The sequence below is a fragment of the Melanostigma gelatinosum genome, assembly GCF_949748355.1.
Source record: "Melanostigma gelatinosum genome assembly, chromosome: 6".
In the NCBI taxonomy this organism is placed as follows: domain Eukaryota; kingdom Metazoa; phylum Chordata; class Actinopteri; order Perciformes; family Zoarcidae; genus Melanostigma; species Melanostigma gelatinosum.
Window position 1 is genome coordinate 20695688 of NC_136639.1, and position 21299 is coordinate 20716986.

The 21299-nt window shown below is 40.5% G+C and overlaps 1 protein-coding gene across 2 annotated transcripts; it reads left to right on the plus strand.

The window, feature by feature from the left end:
- Positions 1–6474: 6474 nt before the first annotated feature.
- Positions 6475–9896, plus strand: LOC306778402 (uncharacterized protein). 2 transcript variants are annotated; one of them, XM_079269892.1, is made up of 5 exons: positions 6475–6756; positions 8477–8924; positions 9040–9201; positions 9300–9389; positions 9673–9896. In XM_079269892.1, the coding sequence occupies exons 2-5, from the start codon at positions 8769–8771 to the stop codon at positions 9805–9807; spliced, it is 543 nt and encodes a 180-aa protein (XP_079126018.1). In that variant the 5' UTR covers positions 6475–6756; positions 8477–8768; the 3' UTR covers positions 9808–9896. The 2 variants fall into 2 exon arrangements, with proteins under 2 accessions (XP_079126018.1, XP_079126019.1); XM_079269893.1 differs by lacking the exon at positions 6475–6756 and having other exon boundaries at positions 7916–8512; positions 8671–8924.
- Positions 9897–21299: the final 11403 nt, after the last annotated feature.

Below are 21299 nucleotides of genomic sequence, written 5' to 3' on the forward strand. Positions count from 1 at the left end.
CAATGATTGAAAGAGAGAGAGAGAACATCAGGCCAATGTGCATGCATCTTCCTGTGCATTTCAACTTCTCCTCATTTGTATTAAGCACCTGGCCGGTACTTTCAACGTGCTGACACTGTCTCGCTGCTGAATATCAAAATGAAACAAACATGCCAGTGTTTCCTCAGGACACCTTGTGAGAGTGGCTTTCCGAGTCTGAATGAGCTCCCCTGTGGAGATGCCAGAAGGAGAGCCGGGCTCGGCAAGGCCAGGTGATCTTACCTGCCGACAGATGATAGCTGCATTGTTCTCTCTGACTCCTCTGTTTGAAAAGTCCTCTGGATTCAATCGCAAATGCCCCCGCTGCTTTGATACAGTTGCCTGGATACCAAGTCCACCTGGACTAGCATATGGGCGCAGCATGCCCCTCTTCATGTGAGACAACCACGCAGCCAAAACAATCTTTTCCTTCCTCCCTCGCCCCCTCCTTCCTTCTCTCTGTCTCTCCACCTTTCTGTTGATATCGTACTTACTTTTGTCCCACTGAAAACTATTTTCCCGTGATACAGTGGTACGAATAACTTCAACGAAACAAAACAACAACAAGAAAAAGATTATAAAGATTATACCGCAATGGCACAGTTGCAAATGAAAAGTAAACAGCTCCAGCATGGAGCTGATACACCTCAAACTGCCTCCGAGGTCTTAATTCTGTCACTGATGAGGTCGGCCTGCGTGTCTCCAGCTCTAATCACTTCTGCAGATACTCTGAGAATAGACGTATGAGGGTCTCGCCATTCTTCTGAACACAGCTTGTGAATGTTACAGTGACAGGCGGAGAGGTATAGCTATACCAAGTAATTATGCCCCGGATGAGTGATGGGTCCTAGCCAGTGACTGACGGGGAGGTAAGGTTACACTGCACAGCCCCTTGGAGACATGGCTTCAAGATGTAGAGAACCAGGCAACTGAGATATAAATCATTACATGTTGCACAGACTGCTGGGGATGACACAGAGCGGACAGACCGCGTGGGCCCGGGAGGAAATCGTAGGACAATAAGCAGCTCGTGACAGTACGCATGTCAATTCATCTGACGGACCCGCTGATGGAGATAACAGCTTGTGTCTGTGTATGACTAAGTGCTTTGCATCACAAAAGAAAACCACATTTTAGAAACTCTGGACAAGTTCTTGTGTCATAATATCTGCGCTGGGTAGTAAAGATTTGTTGATATTTTAGATTTCAGCAAAATAATAAGAGAATATGCCAATTATTGGTTAAAATCTAGTATTCTACACAGTGTAAAACTTGCTTGTTCGTAGTCATCAAATATGAATAGAAACAGAAAGAATATTTAGACACGAGCTGTTAACAAAGCTCATGCATTCAGAATGTTTGTCCCTCGTGTCAGCGCAGTGTGAATGAATGAATGAGTGCATTTAGTGCTGAACAACTAGAAATGAATGCGACACAAATGCATATTTTGACTTCAAAGACATGCTCACACACTGGCCTATTTCTCTTTGAACTGTCTCATTACATTTCAGCACAGCGGTGCTAAGAGTCCAGATACTCGCAATTTGTTTTTCAATTGTGTATGCACGAGGCTGCTCTGTCCTTTGGTCGAAAGAAAGATTCTCACAAAAGTGCATGAATGGGGATGAAGGCACAGAACCTACTTATGTAGAATTTCCTTTTGAACCGACCTTTTATGAGGTTTCGACACATGAAGACATGGCAGACGCAAACTCAACACTCCAGTTCAGTGAGTGTTGCAGCAGGGAGTGATGAGAGACGAGATCAGAGGTCAGCGAGACATGTGGTGAACTCTGTGGACGGCTCAGGTTAGACAACAGATGCAAACACCTGCAGCTGCAACAGGGTCGCCTGTGTCAGGCCGATGTTGACACGGCCACTCACTGATCAGATTAGCATTTGTTGAAAATAAAAACTGTCTGGAGCTTTTAGATTGGTAGGTTATTAAGCATTATACCCATATGAGGAATTGATAGTTGGTAGTGGTTGTTGGCAATTACAACAGCAGTCAAAACTGTGAGGTGAAATTAAGTGTAGACTGCATTTCTTATGGATTTTTGAGGCATAAAACTACATGGGATCACGTTTGGTGTTGCACTTGTGTGTTCAACTGTTCTTCTGAAATTCCAGATGTTTCAAAACTGTACTCTATACATTTTGCTTACATTTATTTGGAGATAGACCCCAGCTGAATTTCAGGAGCAGGACCACACCTCAGCCACTCGCCCACTTCCGGCCACACTCCTATAAATATCGACCCACTCTAAGCCTCGCGTTTTCTGCATAATTTGTTCTTGTCTCGGGATACACAGATTTGATACAACAATTTTTGACGACTCGAGAATTGATAGAAATTATAAAAGAATCCCTCCAAAATACCACATTAAGAGGTCAAGACCTTGAGGCCATAGGAAAAGTCATAATGCTTTTCGATATCAAAATGTATTTGACAGTCTGGAGATTTCTGTAAAAATTGCATTTTTTGCTGGATGGATGGCGCGCACTTCTGGGGACTGACTTCATCAGACATGAATACAATTGCGCTCATTCAATCCACTCTCTGATGCAATTCCAAGACTGTTTAGAGACCCCAGTATGCAGAAATATTCAAATTCACTTTTGGAACAGGCCAAAATAAAACATTTGTACTGCATGCCAAAAGAAAGCTTGGGTTTTGGCCCAAACGGAAAGGGATTTCGTCTAAAGTGGGCATGGTTGTAAAACCTATATATTTCCTTGTAAAATGTCCCGTGTAATCGGTAACTCCGGTGTAACGTCACGTATTAACCAGTGGGAGAGTTCCCTCGCTATCGCATCCCTAATAACAGCTGATGCTTCCAGGATTGTTTTATATCTCTTAAATATGTCCTAGTCGCTTGAATACACACATAAAATAGTCGAAGAGAAGATTTCTCCACTCTCACTTTTGTCAAAATGGACAATTATAGGGAGAAGTAGTCTAAAAACTGTTAAATAATTCAGTGCTGACGATAACAATTTATTTTAAATTCCTACTGTTAATATTTTGTTTTAAACTGTCGTTTTATCTCAGTCTTTCTACAAAAACCTCCCAACATTTGTCTCTGGGTGGTTGGAGCTCACGGAGCAGCAGGATGAATAAAACATGACTCGGGTGCATCGTTTAGCCGATTCCGCATCAAATCTGGTCTGTGCTCAGCTTGAATAATGTAGATGGGTCCCAACGAAAAGGTCATTGGATATTACCTTTCATTTCGAGCTTTAATGTATTTTCTCCAAACAGGTGGTATCTATTGCAAACAATGTAAAGTCAGCAGGCTCCTCAAGAGCCACCCAGGCAGATCTGAAAAAGGAGAGTTGGTAGCATCTCAACGCACAGTGACACTTTAAAATGTCTGACTGCAAGTGTACAATGAATTACTGGCTACTATGTGCATTGCTTTCACAACAAGTTACAGTGACATCTTAAAAGTAAATTATAATAAAATGACAGCTGTCTACTCCGACGTCACAGTTACATGTATGCCATCAGATCCCTGTGATATCGCAGTATGCTGCTGTAGAATTAGTGATTACTGTTTTGAACTGTGATTTTACATTGATGTACGCATCAGATTACTGTGATGTAAAGGGTGTAGTATTACTGTATGAACTGTAGAAATAATGAAATTCAGGAGCCTGCAAATAACTGTACACAATGTACACATGATACTGTAATATTGTAAAATCGTGTAAATTTGACTTTTTCGTAGTTTTCAATAATAATAATAATGTATTTTATTTGTAACGCAGTTTTCATTTTTCTTTTTTAAATCTCAGAGTTTCAACTGTTGGCCAATCACAAACCTAAATCATCTGTGTCATAGTCCCTCCTGCATATGAAAATGAAGTTATGAATACAGTATTATATTGTGAAATATTATAGTTATAACTTCTTACAGTTAAATCCTGGGAATACTTTGCCATGTGTTTGTTGTCTTTACTCATCATAAAACCAAAGACAGGGAAGGAAGTGCCATTTGGAAACGCTAAATCCTCCGAAGTTCAAACTCTTGAAGTTGTTTTCTTTTTATTTCAAAATCCTAAAGTTTTCTTCTGAATTGCTCCAATCAACATATGTCATCAGTGATAACGGCTGCTGATAGTGTCCTTACAGGATTACAAACCAGTTATAACTGAATATTTTTTGTCACCCTCATTTATTTCAGATAATGGGTCCCAGTGTGCCGCGTCATCTTCATGAACTTCTGCCACAGGTGTCAACGACACCGCTCTCATTGCACTAAATGAAACAATCACTCTTAGAATCATAACGGGCTGCAATTAGTTAATTACACAAGCAAGAGCAATTAGGAGGCGAGGCAAACAATACTACGTGACTGGAAACAGCCGAGGGAGTTCTCCTGTTGTCAACACTGATTAATTCAGCTGAACGCTAAACTTATTTGCCCCACAGAGTACAGCACCGTTGACAGCTCACGTGTCACAAACAATTTGCGTGACATCCACCCAGGGATATGACATAACAGATCCTTCGGGTGGTGAAAAGAGGCAGGGACCTGTTCAGCAGTGAGTTCTGGTCAAATGGAAATGCCCATTTTTTTCTCTTTTACCAGCTGTTCTTCGGTAAGAGGAGACTCACAACATCTTCACCAGCAGGTGTTTGACAGGTAATTTGCTGCTAATGTATGTGGCAGTTTTGGGCATGCCATGGATCCTGGGTCATAGTTCAAACTGGACATCCTGTAAAAGTGTTACCGAAGCAGACCGGCTCGACGGCCTCCGCTGGGAGGGTAGAATAGCTGGAGGGGAATGAGAGCGAGGGAGAGGGAGGGGAGGAGATGGTGTCAGAGGGACAGAAAGATAGCGCCAGAGCGAAGAGATCGCCCACGGGCAAATTCACGCCAGCCTGAGGCTTCCAGGCGAAGCTTAAAAGCTTGATGGAAATGTGTAAGTAAAAGTGCATTTGTAGCCAGAGCTGTGGTAGAAGTGGACTGGAGTTTTACTGGCAGCGATTTCTCTCAGGTTTAGCAGAGAACACACACAGCACCTCCAAAACCGCAACACAGCTGCCAGCAGAAATACCCTAAATGAGGCATTTCTGGCAGGGAGGCGAGAGAGGAAACAGATCAGACACGTGCAGGTTTAGTGCTTTTCAGTTAACGTTTGTCTAATTATGAGGATTGATACTACACTAATATAGGCTTGACTTCTTTGCACCTTCTTACTCCTCTGGCCATTCATCTCTGATGTACACACACACAAGTAAAGTCCACACACAGGCTAAGTTTTAATTAGATTCTATATATTAATTTCTCTCTTTTTTTTTTTTTTTCAAAAGCCAATAGAAGTCCACAGTGTTAATTTGTTTCAAGTAATTGAAAAGGATGTGATTACACCTGCGGAATATCAGTGACTGGGCCTGGAAAAGGAAGTTTGCATCTCCAGCCACTGAACAGTCTTTGCATTGATCCTTTTTTGTTTTTGAATAACGCTGATCGATCTTACCTCTCGCTCTATACCGCTCCCTCTGCTCAGGCTGGAGTCTAGCCGGTTGTCTGTTTCCCCTCCATTGGGTTGTCCTGTCAGCTTTTAGCCAACCTCCATCACCGGCATTATCTTTGCCTCTCCCCTTCAATATTCATCTCCTCCCTTCACACCCCATAATACCGGACAGCATGGCCCCTCTGCTGAGCGGCCAATACAGTGGCTGTCTCAACCAATTCCAGTTCAAGATAAGTCCTGTTAGAGCAGAGAGCGGAGAGCATTTGTCAAATTGTAGATATCATTGGGAGCAATGACTTGGGTCATAGTGAGCGTGTGTAGGCTATGTGCAACAGGTTTCGATTGTACAAAATAACGTATACTACTACTTTAGTACAGTGCTCAGAAATAACTGTCTGACTTGTATGTATAGGCTGTAGTCTGACTTGTATGTATAGTCTGACTTGTATGTACTATAGAGGCCCTTAATTCAGACTGCGTATCTATCCGCTGTATGTCGTTGGGCTGTTCTTACCATAATGTGGTAAATTGAGCAGTCAAAGGATCAACGTCATCCACACAGATTATCCCATTTTGCATTTCACCTCCGTCAACCAACATGGAAGTTGTTAGTCTCCGGAGGAGACCCTTAACATTAAGGGGAAACCGTTGTGAGATCCTTGAACTCTGAGTAGCTACTCCATACAATAACTCTCTCATACACTCGCACACACTGTAAAACAGCACAGCCCTGTTTAGTTATGTCCACTTACTTCTTCTCTTTAACTCAAAGAGCTCTGACACATTTTACATTTTGAACTCAGCTGTTCAAGTTCTTGAAAGGTAAACTTACAGTAATTCATTGTGTTGACTTTTTGAGATTTTGAAGTTTTGATTGAACTTGTGATTTTAAGTTATCAGTAAAAAAAAAAAAAAAGAGACAGAAGGCGGGAGTGGGGAATGAAAAAAAACATTTGCTGCAATGTTTGAGTTTTAGGGAAACTTTCTTTTTTAAACCATGGCCAGGTTGAAGCTTTTACATAATCTACTGGTTAAACACTGCAGATAAGTCACATACTTAAATTCCAATAAAAATATCGGCATTTTGTGGTAAACAAGAAAGGACTATTGCCACCGGCGGAGGGGCACTATATACCTGACAACGGCCAATGACTCGAGGCGGAGGAAGAGTACGTTACTTTCTGCCTGCAACAAGAAGAGCGGACAGAACAGAGCGCAGTGTGGATTTTTTTCGCTGGGCTTCAGCACACAGAGGTGAGTTTAAATTATGACTTTGAGTATTTTTCCTAATTAATATCATGTGTAACGTTAGTAATGTAACACAGTTGTGTAGGTCGGGCTTTTTAAAGGCTAAATGTGTGGTCTTGATGTTTAGCTAGTTTAACAGTTTCCCCGGTCTGTTTTGCCCGCGAACTTTTAAAATGATAAATGGTGGACCTATTTAATCTGTAGTGCTTTTAATAAAACGTATTTAATGTAGAAGTATAAACTATTGGTTAATTCTTAATGTGACCGCAATATTATTTTTTATTCATTATTATATGTGCCACTGAAGTTTTTCGCTGAACACCTCCACCCCCCCCCAAGTGAAAAACGAGCTAGCTAGCTAGCTAGCTAACATTAGTCAGCAAGTTTGCTAGCCTCCACTAACGTTACTGTCTTAAAGTAGCTCATGCCTGATGGATTCACATTGAATGGCTGAGTCGCTGCCTATGCTTTGCTCCTCGTTATATTATATTTTAATGCCAGTAACGTTACTTAACGTTATATTAATGCGGAGCATGCCGCTCATTAGGAACGCAACTGCATTCAGAGCAAAGACTGGAAAGCGGACATTTTGACCGACCCTCCCTCTCTCGCTCTCTCTCGCTCTCTCTCTCTCTCTGCTGTGTGTGTGTGTGCGCACGTGCATGTTTGTACGAGAGTATGCTGAACTCCGCGGACAGCAGAGTAGAAACTGCACAGAGATGAAGAGACGGACTTTTAGTTATAGTTTACTCCTGTCGTAGAGTAAAAACATTAATTTAAAATGACAACAAATCCTCCAGTAGAGACGATATGAATTATTCAGACACGTGTATTTGACCGCTCCCCTCTGCAGTCAACTCGCTTCATCACTGGTATGTTTACACAGACAAACGGAGCTGGCAAATGGTTGAATTAACTATGTCGAACGTCAATTGTAGGTTAAACGCAAATAGTTGAGCCTTGTTCAGTGAAGGGTCGCCAAACAGTTGACATTTTGTTACAACCGGCCCCTCCTATTACCAGCAGTGTGTCTCCACATCAGCAGACAGGATCAGTGAGGCCATAGTGCTGTTAGCCAGTTTAATGTTAACTGTTGAAAAGTACAACTTTATGTAGTTTGTTTTTGTAATGTTTAGACTTGACATACATAATGATATATATTATGCAGGTTAGGGCCTGGCACTAAATGGTCTACAAACAAGTTGATACTAACAATTAAACAATAAATTATATACGTATTATTCTAGTAATCTTTGACAGGTTGGAGGGTTTCAGAGACTTCCTTTACTCATTCCTGAGACTTGCGCTGTTGAATTGGATTATATTGAGAGGCGGTTCTCGTACTCTCTACAAGTAAATGTAATACATTTCAACATCACAATCTATTGTCTCACTTATAACAAAACAAAGCTAAAACTGAATATTTTAACCATCATCAAGTTTGAAACTCTTGCAGGGCTATTATTATACTGCACACGATTTAGCTAACTCAATAAACTGAATAAGTGTATTTAAAAATTAGATGTATGAATCGGTTTATCCTTTTTTTCTAATCTCGAGGATGTTTGCTTCAAAATCACTTGATCCCTGTTTTTGTTTTAAGTATTTTGAAATTGTAAAGATTGATAATTTAATCATAAAGGAAATAAATGTTGTATTTGTGTTGAATACATATATTTGCTTTTTTCACTAAACATGCAATTCATTTATTTTTTTCTGTTTACAGATATCATCAAGAATGTCCAGTTCATGACGTGGAAATGTAAGTTTTGTGCATTCTCCTCCAATGGACAAGGAAAAATAATCCAGCATTATAAACAGCATCATGGACATCATCGTAGGTGTTTAGGCCTTGTCTGTATTTATGATGAATGTTTGAAGACATTTCAAAACCAAGCTGAACTTAAAAGACATTTTAAGGAACATCTGAAAGAAGGTCAAAAAAGGGAGAGATCCATTTCTTGCCAGAGCCACCTGAGGGACAAACTGCCAGTAAATCTGAGAAGGATCGCGAGACCATGCTTCTAGAAGTGCAGAAGAAAGAACCAGATTCACAGCTTCTGGATGATCTGATGATTGCAACATTCTCGCAAAGAAGAAGTGAAATCATTGGTAACGAGCCACTCATCTCTGCAGTCATGGACAGATGGCCTGCATTGTTTAGTGAAAGACAGGTAATGTTTTGCCAACTGAGTATAGCATATAAATCCTGTATTTTCATTTCAATACTGCTCTTATTTTCCCTCACTCATACATATTTCTCTGCATTTTGTCATCTGTCTGTTTCAGCTGAGTGCCGAGTTCAGTAGGATTGTCACTAAAGACCTGCTGGAGTCATTCCTGGATGGACTCGATGCCTTGGTGCCAAGTCTTCTAGAGCTGTACAAAGCAGGTGTTTCATCGAGTATGAGATTGCGTCTGAGCGGTGTGCTGCAGTGTCTGCAAAAGGAGGTATGTACTGTGTTGAAAACAAGTTTGTTGTTATTGTGTATTAAAATTAGGATTATAGCTTTGGTGTCACATTAATCTACTCTTGCCTGTTCTTTTAGGACACAAACCAAAACCGAAGAACAGCCGCCTTGCTTGGTCTTCCATGCTATCTTTCAGAGGATTCCACCGACATAATCCGGATGTGTGACGTAAGAAACTGTATTTACACCTTTACTGCACTAAATTTTTGTAATGTGACAATGGTAACATTTTTCATGTTCATTAGTTATTACCATACCCTTCAGCGCTCTCCCTGTCTATTACTATTGGTTGAGCTGGTAATGGTAGCTTTACTGCAGCAGAGCTGATGATATTATAAGTCTTCAAATTATTGGAAAAAATAAATAAATTATAGTCTATTAATTAGAGTGGCAGTTATGTTTTAAATTTGGTGATGTCGGTTAAGATTTGAATGTCTTTATACATCTTCAGGCCCATGGAGAAAACCTTGACGTGATCATGAAAGGAATGCAGGTTGGACTGTTGATTGGACACGAAGGCACTCTGCATGATGCATTTCCTTTGGAAGTCTTCAATGTGGCTGTGGTAACTTTCGCGATACACTAACTTTTATAACGAAAACACAAAAAAAATCTTAAGAATTGTTTTATAAAGTTCCCAGTATCCCACATTTTACCTCTGCATCTCTTCTCTCATTCCCCCTTTCTCAAAGTATGCAATTAAGTCATGCCCTTTTTCTGTGTTTGTATTGAGATTTTATGACACTATTAATTATCTCACATTTTGCCTCATAGTACCTTACCTCAACACTTCTAGTTGTCAACATAAGTTATATGTTAATATTATGTGTTGAACATGACTGTATTGATGTTATGGCCTGTTTAAGGTACTAGTATGCAACATTTTTGTGGATGATTTTATGAACCTCTTTTAATTATCTCACAGTTGTATTGTGACAAATGTGAGATAGTTAAAAGAGGTCCATAAAATGTCCACAACCCCATTCTCTCAGATTGCCTCCACTTGTATGTGGTAACATTGTTTTAAACACAGCTATTTAGTGTCTGCATGTGTGAGATGTACTTAAACACAATGTTCAAGCTTTTGTATCTTTTCATCAAATAAATGCTATATTTTTAAATCGGCAGTAAGAATTATGGGTGATTTCATTTTTTTTATTTTCTGACAAAGCAAACTTGCAGTTAACTTTTATATGTAAGTTGAAACCAATTTAGAATTTAAATCCTCTTAACTTGAAATGGCAAGTTGTATGCACATGGTTAAGTTATTTTAACTTGAAACTGTGAGCTGCAATAATGCAGAGATGCGTGTTGGTTTCACTAGGTAAGGAAAGTTTTCTTGACCTGATAATGTAAAACAATTCTTTGTTTTAACTCTCTGTATCAAGTTCAAACAACAAGTGAAAAAAAGTTCAATCAACTGACAACTTGAACAGTAATGTTGAGACAACTAGAACATTGCAATTAAATCAACTTGATTAACTTTAATTTCTGAGTTGAATCAAAAGCAGTCTTCAAGTTAAGTTAACTCACATTTTCAAGGCAGCAGGTGAACTTTCGTTTGCAAGTTTAACTGACTTGAAATGTCTTACAGTGCACACACATAAGCACACTTGTATGCATAAATACTTGAAAGGACCCTCATCAAAATAACACATCTCCTAACACCTAACCTACACCTTTACCATAGCAATTACCTGCCTAGCCTTAGTTATCTTAGCCTAAACCTAAACCCAATTCAAACCTTAACCAGAAACAGAAATACTGTCCTCCCCAATAAATAAATGGTAAATTGATGGTTAGTTAAACGTAAGTTAATAATTATTTTACTATCAACAAACAGTTAAAAAGGATAAGTGGTTCTCAATAGATATTCATTCAAATGCTCAACTAGTGTGTGTGTGTGGGTGTGTGTGTGTGTGTGTGTGTGTGTGTGTGTGTGTGTGTGTGTGTGTGTGTGTGTGTGCGTGTGTGTGTGTATACACTGACATGGCCTTTTTCTTTGATTTGTCACAGTCAGTGATCATCTTTCAGCTCTTTAAATGGACGGTAAGAGTCACCCACGGTCCTCCCAATAAACCATTCAACATTTAGGCTCCTTCTAGCGGCTGTTAATGATTTAGATTGTCGCGTGTCCGCTATTCCAGCCGATTTCTACTCTTGACAGGCAACCATAGCAGCCTCTCGCCGCTTCCTCTATTCAACATCCGACACAAACAGACCTCTGGCCTCGCCTTTCATCACCTGATCAAAATTTGTGTGAATAAAAACATCTGGTCACACCACACACTATTTTGTGACAAAGCATATTTCATGCACGTTTTTGTTCTTGACTTATGTGATTTTGTTTTTTTTGACAGTGTAGATATTTATTTCTCTACACAGTCACTTTCAAAACCTTATTAAGAGTTTGCTGTAGCACTCCTCTTTGAAATTGTCTCATTACTTTTGAACTCGTATAGAAATTTACTTATGGTTGATAATTGCTGGACTTTTTTTGTTCAGGTTCTTTCAAACATTAAATCAGTTACCATAGCAATTTGCCCTCCAACAATCTGTGATCCTACTTAACCCACAGTTACAACACATTGCTTTGGAATACATTTAAATGTAATGCAAAATTGCAATGCAATGCAAATGATGTGCAAAAAGAGCTGTGGTATCTGTAATGTTATGTTGTCTGTATCGGCAGATATCTAAATTCAGGTGTCAAAATCTGATTCGAACTGAAAAAAGTGGATCGTTTCATCTCTCTTGCAAACTAGTTCTGAATCTAGTTGCCCTCACCCTAATGAAGTAATAATTGTAACCCAAACAACAACGTCTCATCAACCGTAACCAAGTCGTGCTTGTGCCTAAACCTAATCAAACCTAAACCATTGTGATTAATTTTCCCTCGAGTTATTTATAATATTTTTGGAAGGCACAAACAAACAATGTTGTCCTTCTTGATCTTGATGTCAGATCAGAAAAAGCTTATATCTGCCGTTCTGGTTGGCAGTTTCAAACGACATCTTTTGTCATTTCATTTGTTGGTATTATGACTCTTGTGCGTTGGGAGGAATGCAGGAAATAGTGTGACGCTGTTATAGAGCCACAAAGTCCACAGAGGGAGGAGGTTGGATTGGTCAGCAGGACTTATTAATCATCTCCATACGATTCGTCAAAGGTGTTGTTTTTAACCATGATCACAATATTACTCAACTTGAGATTAGTTGTTATGGTGCCTACGCCTCACCAAACCTTTATCACAGTTGTGTCAGATCAGAACACAGTTCTATTTTTGTAATCATGGTTAATAACTGTTTTGGCAGGCGCTAATTAATAATGATAATAATTAGTGAAGTTGTCCTGCCAATGGATCAGAAAACATGTGGTTTTACTTGTGGGCATGTATTGCTGACAGAAAAAACAACAACACGCTTTTAACAAAGTGAGGACTGGCCAAAATGTCCTTGCTTTAAAAATATGTCCTCACTCTTATGATCTTCAACTCAAATATAAAAGAATTAAAGATTGAAGCACATGATAATATACTGTACACTAACCTCCCTCATCTCGTTCCGTAATGGAAATCCTGTTTTCCCTCTTGCTTTTGAACCAGTACGTCTTAAACATCTCCAAGGACTGCACTAGCACTAGCCCTGGTGAATTATAGAATATTAGTGCTCTATTTGTGCCATTTCTTTGATTCTTTTTTTTCCTCATCATTGTATTTCTGCAATAGCAAACACTGGTGCATAGAACAAGGGTCACTAATTGATGGACCGCGGTCCGAGTCTGGACCGGACCGGGACCTAAAACCGATAATTGAGAATTATGAACATTTTTGACGAAGCGCTTATTTTAACCAGCGCAGCTGTTCTAGCATTTACGGCACTTGTTGCAGGAAACACACGGACCAATTACATGCGTTGTAAATCACAACACGTGATGCTACTCAGCCAATCAAATATGTGTATTCTGATAAGCTTCCTGACGGGAGTGAGATTTACACACACAGGGGAGACGGGGAGAGAATAATACGGGAGTCAGAGACGTTATTTCACATGGCATTCTCCAAAAAGAGAAATGTGGACAGGGAGACCAAGAATGAACAGACAACTATATGTTCAGTCTGCACGGGCAGTTCAAAGCCAGTATGTCTCATATGTTCAGAGACCGTGACGATTATTAAAAACGGTAATGTGAAGCGCCACTACGAGACAAAGCATTACGCTTTTGAGCAAATGTACCCACTCAAAGTCGAAATAAAGGCACAGAAAATAAACGATGAAACACATGAATTCACTGGCCAACAACGATGTTAACAGAGAGGAACAGAGCTGAAACAAGTGGTTTCAATAACCACAGATATAACGTAACACATTTCTCTTTTTAGAAGATGTGAAAATATAAAATCGTGGTTTTCTTGGTTGACATCACTTCACACCTAAATTAACTTGACTTAACTTAGCTGCAGGGCAATTCAGTTCAATTTATTTTTCTTAAATGAAATACTGTCTTTTAAGATAAACATTTTTCAAAAGCTTTCTGTGATGTCATTTATTCTTTAATGCATCCCTTATTTCACTTGAAACGAGAGATTTTTTATTCATTAATAGATGATGTATTATTTATGATTCATCCAGTTCATTTTGAAAACTGACAATAAATATTGTTGAGATATTATTCAATTGCACTTTCCTGATTTGATTTGACAGTCAGTTGTTGACGATACAAACAGAAGTTAAACAACTGTTTCCGAATTCAATATACTGTGTATGGGACTAAATCACAGCGCAGGTTACACATTATTGTGATGTTCCGGACACTTGCATGAGGAAACTCTCTCTAACTGGACCTCGTTGAATCTTAATTGAATACCCCTGGTATAGAAATATCGAGATAAAAACATGCATGTTGATTCACAATGCCTAGAAAGCCCACACATTCAAAGGTGAACACATACACACACGCAGTCACATGTGCACACTCACACAACGCTGGGAGGTGAATAACCATCTGGCTTCTGTTGCCCTGTGCTGTGTGATTTACACTCTGAGGCAGAAGGCTGAAACTTTAGCTTGACGTTGAACAGTGTGCTGCTCCAATCAGGGCCTCCATCTTCTGTTTATGGATCGCAGCTACCAGCTGTTAAGCACTTCCACTTGAACTGTAGTCATTTCCTGGCAGAGACCGAAGGAGGCCAGCTTGTCAAAGGTTCACTCTGACCCAAGAGGAACAAGGAATGCTCCATTCAACGCTCAGTGGGGAAATGTTCTTTTAGGTACAGTCGAGCAATGAGGTGAGGGAATATAGTTCACCTTAAAGTCGAGCATTTACATTTGTGTGGTCTTTCACCAAATGTTATGTTGAACTTGCAGCTTTTTAATCTGGTCAAGGTCAACATGGCTATTTAATATTTTACAACCGAAAGCTGAGACGAGTAGTAAAGGTTCATATAGAAAGGTCTTCATAATATATATCATACATTTCAACACCACAACAGACTGTTCTCAAACACAGTCGTAGCTCTACCTACGAAAATGTAATGTAGTGTAATTAATTGTAATTTGTGACTGTTGTGTCAGCACAAAAAGCTCGCCGGCCCACCGGAAAGTGCCCGGTCCGTCAGATGGCCAGTCTTGTCCTGCCCTCCATCAGTATCCATCAATCAGTACATGGAAAGGAAGGAATCTTTATCTGCATGGAGGCAGTACAGCAGAAAAGAATACATGATGATAGTCCAACTCTGTCTCCTAGAATTATGTTTGTATGGTTTTAAAACTTTGACTCCAGAGACCAGGGTTCACGTCTGACTCCTGTCTGTGGTTGAGTTTAGGCAATAAACTTGGTGAAGGGAAAATATTATGGTTTGGTTAAATGTTAACAAAGATGTTGTGTCCCAAGGCACTGCAGACCATCTTTCCTTACACTTGCGGTCACTACAAGTGGATAATTAATTTCAAGATGGGGTATTTAGGGGTAAAACAAATGAAATATGTTGTCAGTGAAAATATGTTCGATATCACGCCTTTGCAACTTGCCAGAAATGTTATTTGTTAACATTTCCTCATGTTAATAGAAAACATAATCTTGACTGCATTACATGCTTTTTTGACACCTTACTTGAAGGAATATAAACATGCTTTCCATTAAAACAAAGTTAAATACATTCTAAATGTACGTTGTCTTAAATTTAACTTTGATTAAGAAAATACAGTCTAAAGTCACGACTTAAAACAGTAAATATGTAATTAAAGAATAAGTAAAAAAGATGAAATGCTTAATGATTGAAAGTGCAACCACAAAAGGTCTCTGAATGTGTACTGTATATCCTTCAGTTGCTACACACTCTTTCATAAACAGTATGGGCATATTTCCACAAATATTCATATTTCTAAACATGGTTTTCTATAAGAGCAAATGAGTTACTTTCAGCTTCGTCAGAGGCTCAGCAAGACATGAATCCTGGATTTAGTCTCCTTTATACTGTATGAATGTTAAAAGTCATCTTTTGTTTGCAACCTGGAGCCGCAAAATGATCTCCAAAAGTCATAGTGATCATTGGTTGCTAGGTGACCGGTCATTGTGTTTGTGTCGTATCCGACCGTTCTAGTTGAGACCAATCACAGCTCCGGTTGGCTGCATAAGAAGCACTTCCACTTCCATCCAGACACAATGTGCATGATATTTCTGTTTCCTAAAAGCCTGTGAAAAGCACCAGATATAGGGAGAGAGAAAGTGAAAGCCAGTGAGTGACAGAAAAAGAAAAAAAGAAACACGATTATAAAAAAAATCTGAACTCTGAACGTGGATGACGCAATGCACAGTAATGCATGTTTTGTTTAAAATGATTACATGTGCAATTGCCCAGAATGAACCTGATTACACGGATGTGAGATTAATAACATGACGAGACGTTGTGATTCGGAATGCATTGTGTGGTCAGGTTTATATGCCGCAGGCGATCCTCAGGAGCCGAGCCAGTTTTCTCCCCTGGATAAACATCCGACATTATGATTCTGCACGCACTGTCAAATCAATGGCAACTCCCAACCGAACCCCGCCACTGATCTTAAATTACAATTCGCACTATTCGTTTATGAGAGCCCTGCGTGTTCGCTGTGACGACAGGAGCACTTGCAAGTGCTTCAGCCTTTATGCTGAGGAATTGGGCCCACAAGGTCTACAACATATATCTTAACAGTGCGTTTCTTACCAGAACTCAACTCAAACTAAATGTGCTAAACAGTGCTTTAACCTGGGATGTGCATGTACAAATCAGTTGCAGAAGCCATCGTGCTTTTGATGCTGATTAGCATTCAGATGCCCTCAAGATGTAACGGGGCAACTAAACACTCTGAAATGAAAACCTTGTGTTATGCTGTAAGGATTGAAGTCGGGTACTTCAAACAGCAATGCCATAATTGCTATAGTCTAGCATAACTACAGTCAGGCATGCAGCTGCACAAATTCTAAGCTCACACAGTAATCTTACATTAATTCAATTTAAGATGTGTTTCCCTCAGGGAGCACAACTAAGGATCCTGTGATGGATTTGTAAGGTAATGAGAAACATCAGATAAACTCAAGGGGACACATCCAGGGTATTTTAGATATTCACTTCCGTCCATGACGTGCACATGGCCGGACTTTGGTTGGCTTTTACCAGCAACGCACATACAAAAACATGACGAATGCGGACGAGGAGGCGGTCAGCACAACACGTAGGGAGGACGCAAGAGAGAGGAAGAAAAAGAAGCAGCGAACGAGAAAGCAATGATGGTGTAAATCTCTCCGTGAGCATGTAGTCTCCTCCATCATGGAAATGGGAAAATGCATTTTCATGATTCATGGTGGGCAGTTCCAATTCTGTTTGCCAAATCATTAGAGCTACAGACGTCATATTTCTGTGGCCTAAATGGCAGCTGAACTGCTCAGATGCTAGAGAAGAAAGAAGCACACGGAGAGAAAGAGTCAGATAAAGGATGTAAGGGGAAATAGGTCGGGATAGATGGATGACGCAGTACTGGCTTTGCCCACTGGCTCCCGTTTGGTAACTAGTAAATACAGCACTTTACCACATAAACAATGGCAACCACAAGCTTTAGTGGCTTCCAAAGACAAGTATAGGTGTATTTAAAGCCGGGGCATGTGTTTTGGTCTGGTTTAGTGAATCAGGAACAGGCTTTACAACAAGAACCCTGGTGAGACTATGGATTTACTGTAGGTGGAACACTATTCAACATCAGCATAGTGTCTGAGCTTCTTTTCTTGACTGAAAATCTGCTGTGGTTACCTCCCGTCTCTCCAAGCTGCAGCATCAGCACGGTATTTCAGCCCAATGCCAGACAAAGTCTTAGTGACATTAGGAAACACACAAGTCATAACCACAAGCATATGGATACACACGAAAACACAGAGGATGATATAACTTAATTCCAGCAGATGGGCACATATATACGAGGGAGTGAGGACGGGAGGAAGAGGGAGAACCGTACAGTAAATGTTTCATTGCAGCGGGTAGCTTCAGGGATTCATGCGTTCCAATTCCAAAATAAAGAAGTAGTTTGTCTTTTACAAGGAGATGTAGAACAAATGAGCAAGAAGAAAGAATAGAGACAAAAAGAAGATAGGGGAACAGTCAAACTTTTGTTTTTGTGTGGCCTAATAATCCAATCCAGGATATTTTGAAAAACTTTATTAATAGTTAAAAGTAGTATTTGTGGACCGAAAGCTGTTCCCATATGCCAGTACTTAGATCATTTCAAAATAAAGGCTATAACTATTCATCAGAATATTTTTATAGTAAAGTGTGTATTGGTCTACATGCATAAGAAGACATATATACATGTAGTGTAGAGATCATTCATAAAGTGGAAGATTTGTTTTGATCACAAGGTCATGTGGGTTAGATCCAGGCCTGAGCATCTGTGATATTCTAGTGATCAAAAATATTTCGTCATAAACAAATTCACATTTGCCAACAGACCCTCTATGTATTCTCTTTCTTTTTTTCAGATTGATTTGTTTATTGTGCACAGCGTAATCAATCATACATGGAGCTTTATTGACAACCTTGTGAAAACGGTTCTTCAATTACAAGAGTTCTCTGACAGGAACAAGTCAATGATCCTTAAAGGTCTTCAAACCTCTCTCTCCCTCCCTCCCTCTCTCCCTCTTACACACACACACACATACAATTTTACTCTGTTAGCCTTTTTTGAAATATTAAGGTTCATAATAGTACAACCTAATCAGGTTTATAATCTGAATTTGCATTTTTCATTAAAGCCATTTGGTTGTATCCCGCAACTTACATGACACCTTCAAAAAGCTGCCTATTACACTGACAGCCTCCATTGGTCGCCGGCTATTTGGGGCAATTTGTATCTGCATGGTTGGGGTTTAATTGAGCTGCGAATGCTCCCACACAATGCAGAGGAAGGCAAGGTCAGAATGCTAATTAGTACGCTCATTCTAGCACATAAAGGGGGCCATAAATCATATGTTCTTAAGAAAAAACTCGCACGACTCGCAATTAAGATGTGAATAAGGCACTGCGGACACTTTGAGTTGACACAACCGGTTCTCATTGTTTAATGAATCACAGCCTTTCTGCCTCCACTCTCTGCCTCTCTCTATCTCCGGAATTGAACAAATGTCTTTCTCTCATTTGTCCATTCATCTCCATTTACTGTATTTCCCCAAGACCTAACCCTGTGCACTTTCCAAGCCATGATGGGTGGAGAGTTCTGTGCAGCCTGACATCCACTACCATGACAAATAGTAAATTGCCCAGATATCGCTCATGTAAAATCAAAGCCGGAGAAAGTCGCACAGAAGATAAAAAGGAACAAAGAATCGTGTTGCCACATAATTGACAGAGAAAAACAAGATATCAACTACAGTGAAATGTTATCAAAGGCCCAAAGTGGAAAACATTGTTGCAGTACAGTCACAGGCGTTAACTTCTTGGACTTGTAAGTTATGTTTAAAATCTGTCTCAAGCTTTGCCTCATGCTCCCCCCCTCATCTTTCCATCTAAACTGCTGTGTTAGAACAGAGTCATAACCCCAGCACTGCTCGCTGGCTCAGTTTGTCTGCTGCCTCTCCTAAAAATAAAAATGCAGGTCTACTCTACTCAGCCTCGTGTCTCGAGAGGCCTTATTCTCTCTGCGCCTCGGCTGCTTGTTCTCTGCGATTGCGATCTTCGAGCCTTTGGTGGCGCCTTCCACGTCCCGTGCTCCCGTGCTTCGGAGGAGCTTTATCACCCACCGCACACTCCGTGTCCCTGGACTAATATTCAGGTGGCTGTTACTGTTTACCCTCAGGGGAGTGTCTATCAGATGGAGATAGACAACACTGAGAAACGCACATACAGCAGAAGACGCACGCTCACGTCCAGATGAAGGGCATTGTCGGTTGTTATCGGGTCCGTCTGTCACATTGAAAACGGCTGAGATGCAGATACATCGAAACAAGGCGTCTCTATCGGCGTAACCACAGAGAGGAGCTTGTTTAATTCCCTCTTTAATATCGGTCTCAGCTTTCATGAGCACATCTCAAAAACATCCGGTGATGAGAAGGCAGAGAATAGACGTTACAGCATCCCAGAGCAGCATTATAACTGCGCCCCTGCTAGAGGCCTGCTCAGCATGGGGCGCAGGAATGACTACTGCAGAAACAACATCATACTTGGAAAAGGAAACCGTGCAAATAGGAGAAAGTTAATTGCTCAGAGAGAAGAAATAAGGCTCTCTCTGAGAGGCGTTCACAAATTCTACCACCAGCAGGTTGGGTTTAGATGTGGGTTTGAGGTCGCCTCGTGATGGCGTTCTATTGTTTGGTAGTGGGGGTTTGTTTGGTGCGGTGTACAGGAAAATGTGGTGGGATTCACTCACACAGGTTGGCAGTGATGGTCAGCATCCTGCTAGAAGAACAGAGACGATATCCAACAGCCTGGGAAACGCAGGCATGGACACAAACAGAACCAGGCAGCTGTAGACTAACTAAGCTGCATGCCAGCTTGTCCTCCAGAGACCAGCTACATACATAGCTGTAACACAGCTAAATCTGCTCCTGCATGATGGCTTTATTCGCTATGAATGTTTGATGGCTTTTCTTCTTCTTTTTTTGGAAGCAAATTCCGTGGACGGTGGAGCCGAGTGGGAAAGCATCAACATGACCAACGGCCAGTGACTGGTGTCATCCATCCAACCGATGGTCATCCGTTCCATTTGTTTTATTGGGAACTCCTACACTTAAATTAAAATATGTCCTCTAATGCAGCCCTATAACTGCCAATGGACCATTTCAGTCATCCTGACTACAGTGCGATGGAGGGAATCAACAGCGACTCCCTTCAACTTCCACTGATAACACACAGTCATTGGTTTTATTCCAGTAAATACAGTGGGAGACATCATAGAAATCTGCCCACTAAAGGATCTGTCCCGAAGTGTTATTTGTCCTTTTGGGAGTTCAACAACAGTGCAACAGAGAAAGAGATGTGTATGGTGTGGTACTTGTATGATAGCTGTATGTCAGTATTAATTCACTACTGCTAAAGCACGGTGTAGCTGTGCATTGCTCAAAGCCTGCAGTCATCGTGACGTATCAACTGCCTGTTTCACAATCAGCATTCGAAGCTGGTACAGCAAATCACTCACTTAGGCTCATTAGAAAATGTTATCATCTCATTTGTTGTGGTTTTTAGCCCAAAATAGTTCTGGGATTCTGGGATTAGATGGGAAAGGGGATTATACCAACTCCAAAATGGGGATGCAGGAGTGTGTGTGAGTGTATGCCGTGACTCAATGGAGAATTGTAAACTTGTCTGCCTGTGTGACACAGAGAAAATAAGGTTGATAGTGCCTGTGTATATGTTAGCATTTGTGTGTTTGTGAGTGTTTGAGTGCGTGTGATCGATCCGTATCCACGCAACTCTCTCCATGCATTGGAAGAGCTGGGAGACAGAATGAGGCACAAATTAGACTTGTTAACGAAGGACAATGAGTCTGACATGCAGCTGTCTAATCTCATCTCTTTGAGGCATGCAGAGAACATTCGGAGGAGAGCTGCCTCTCAGAT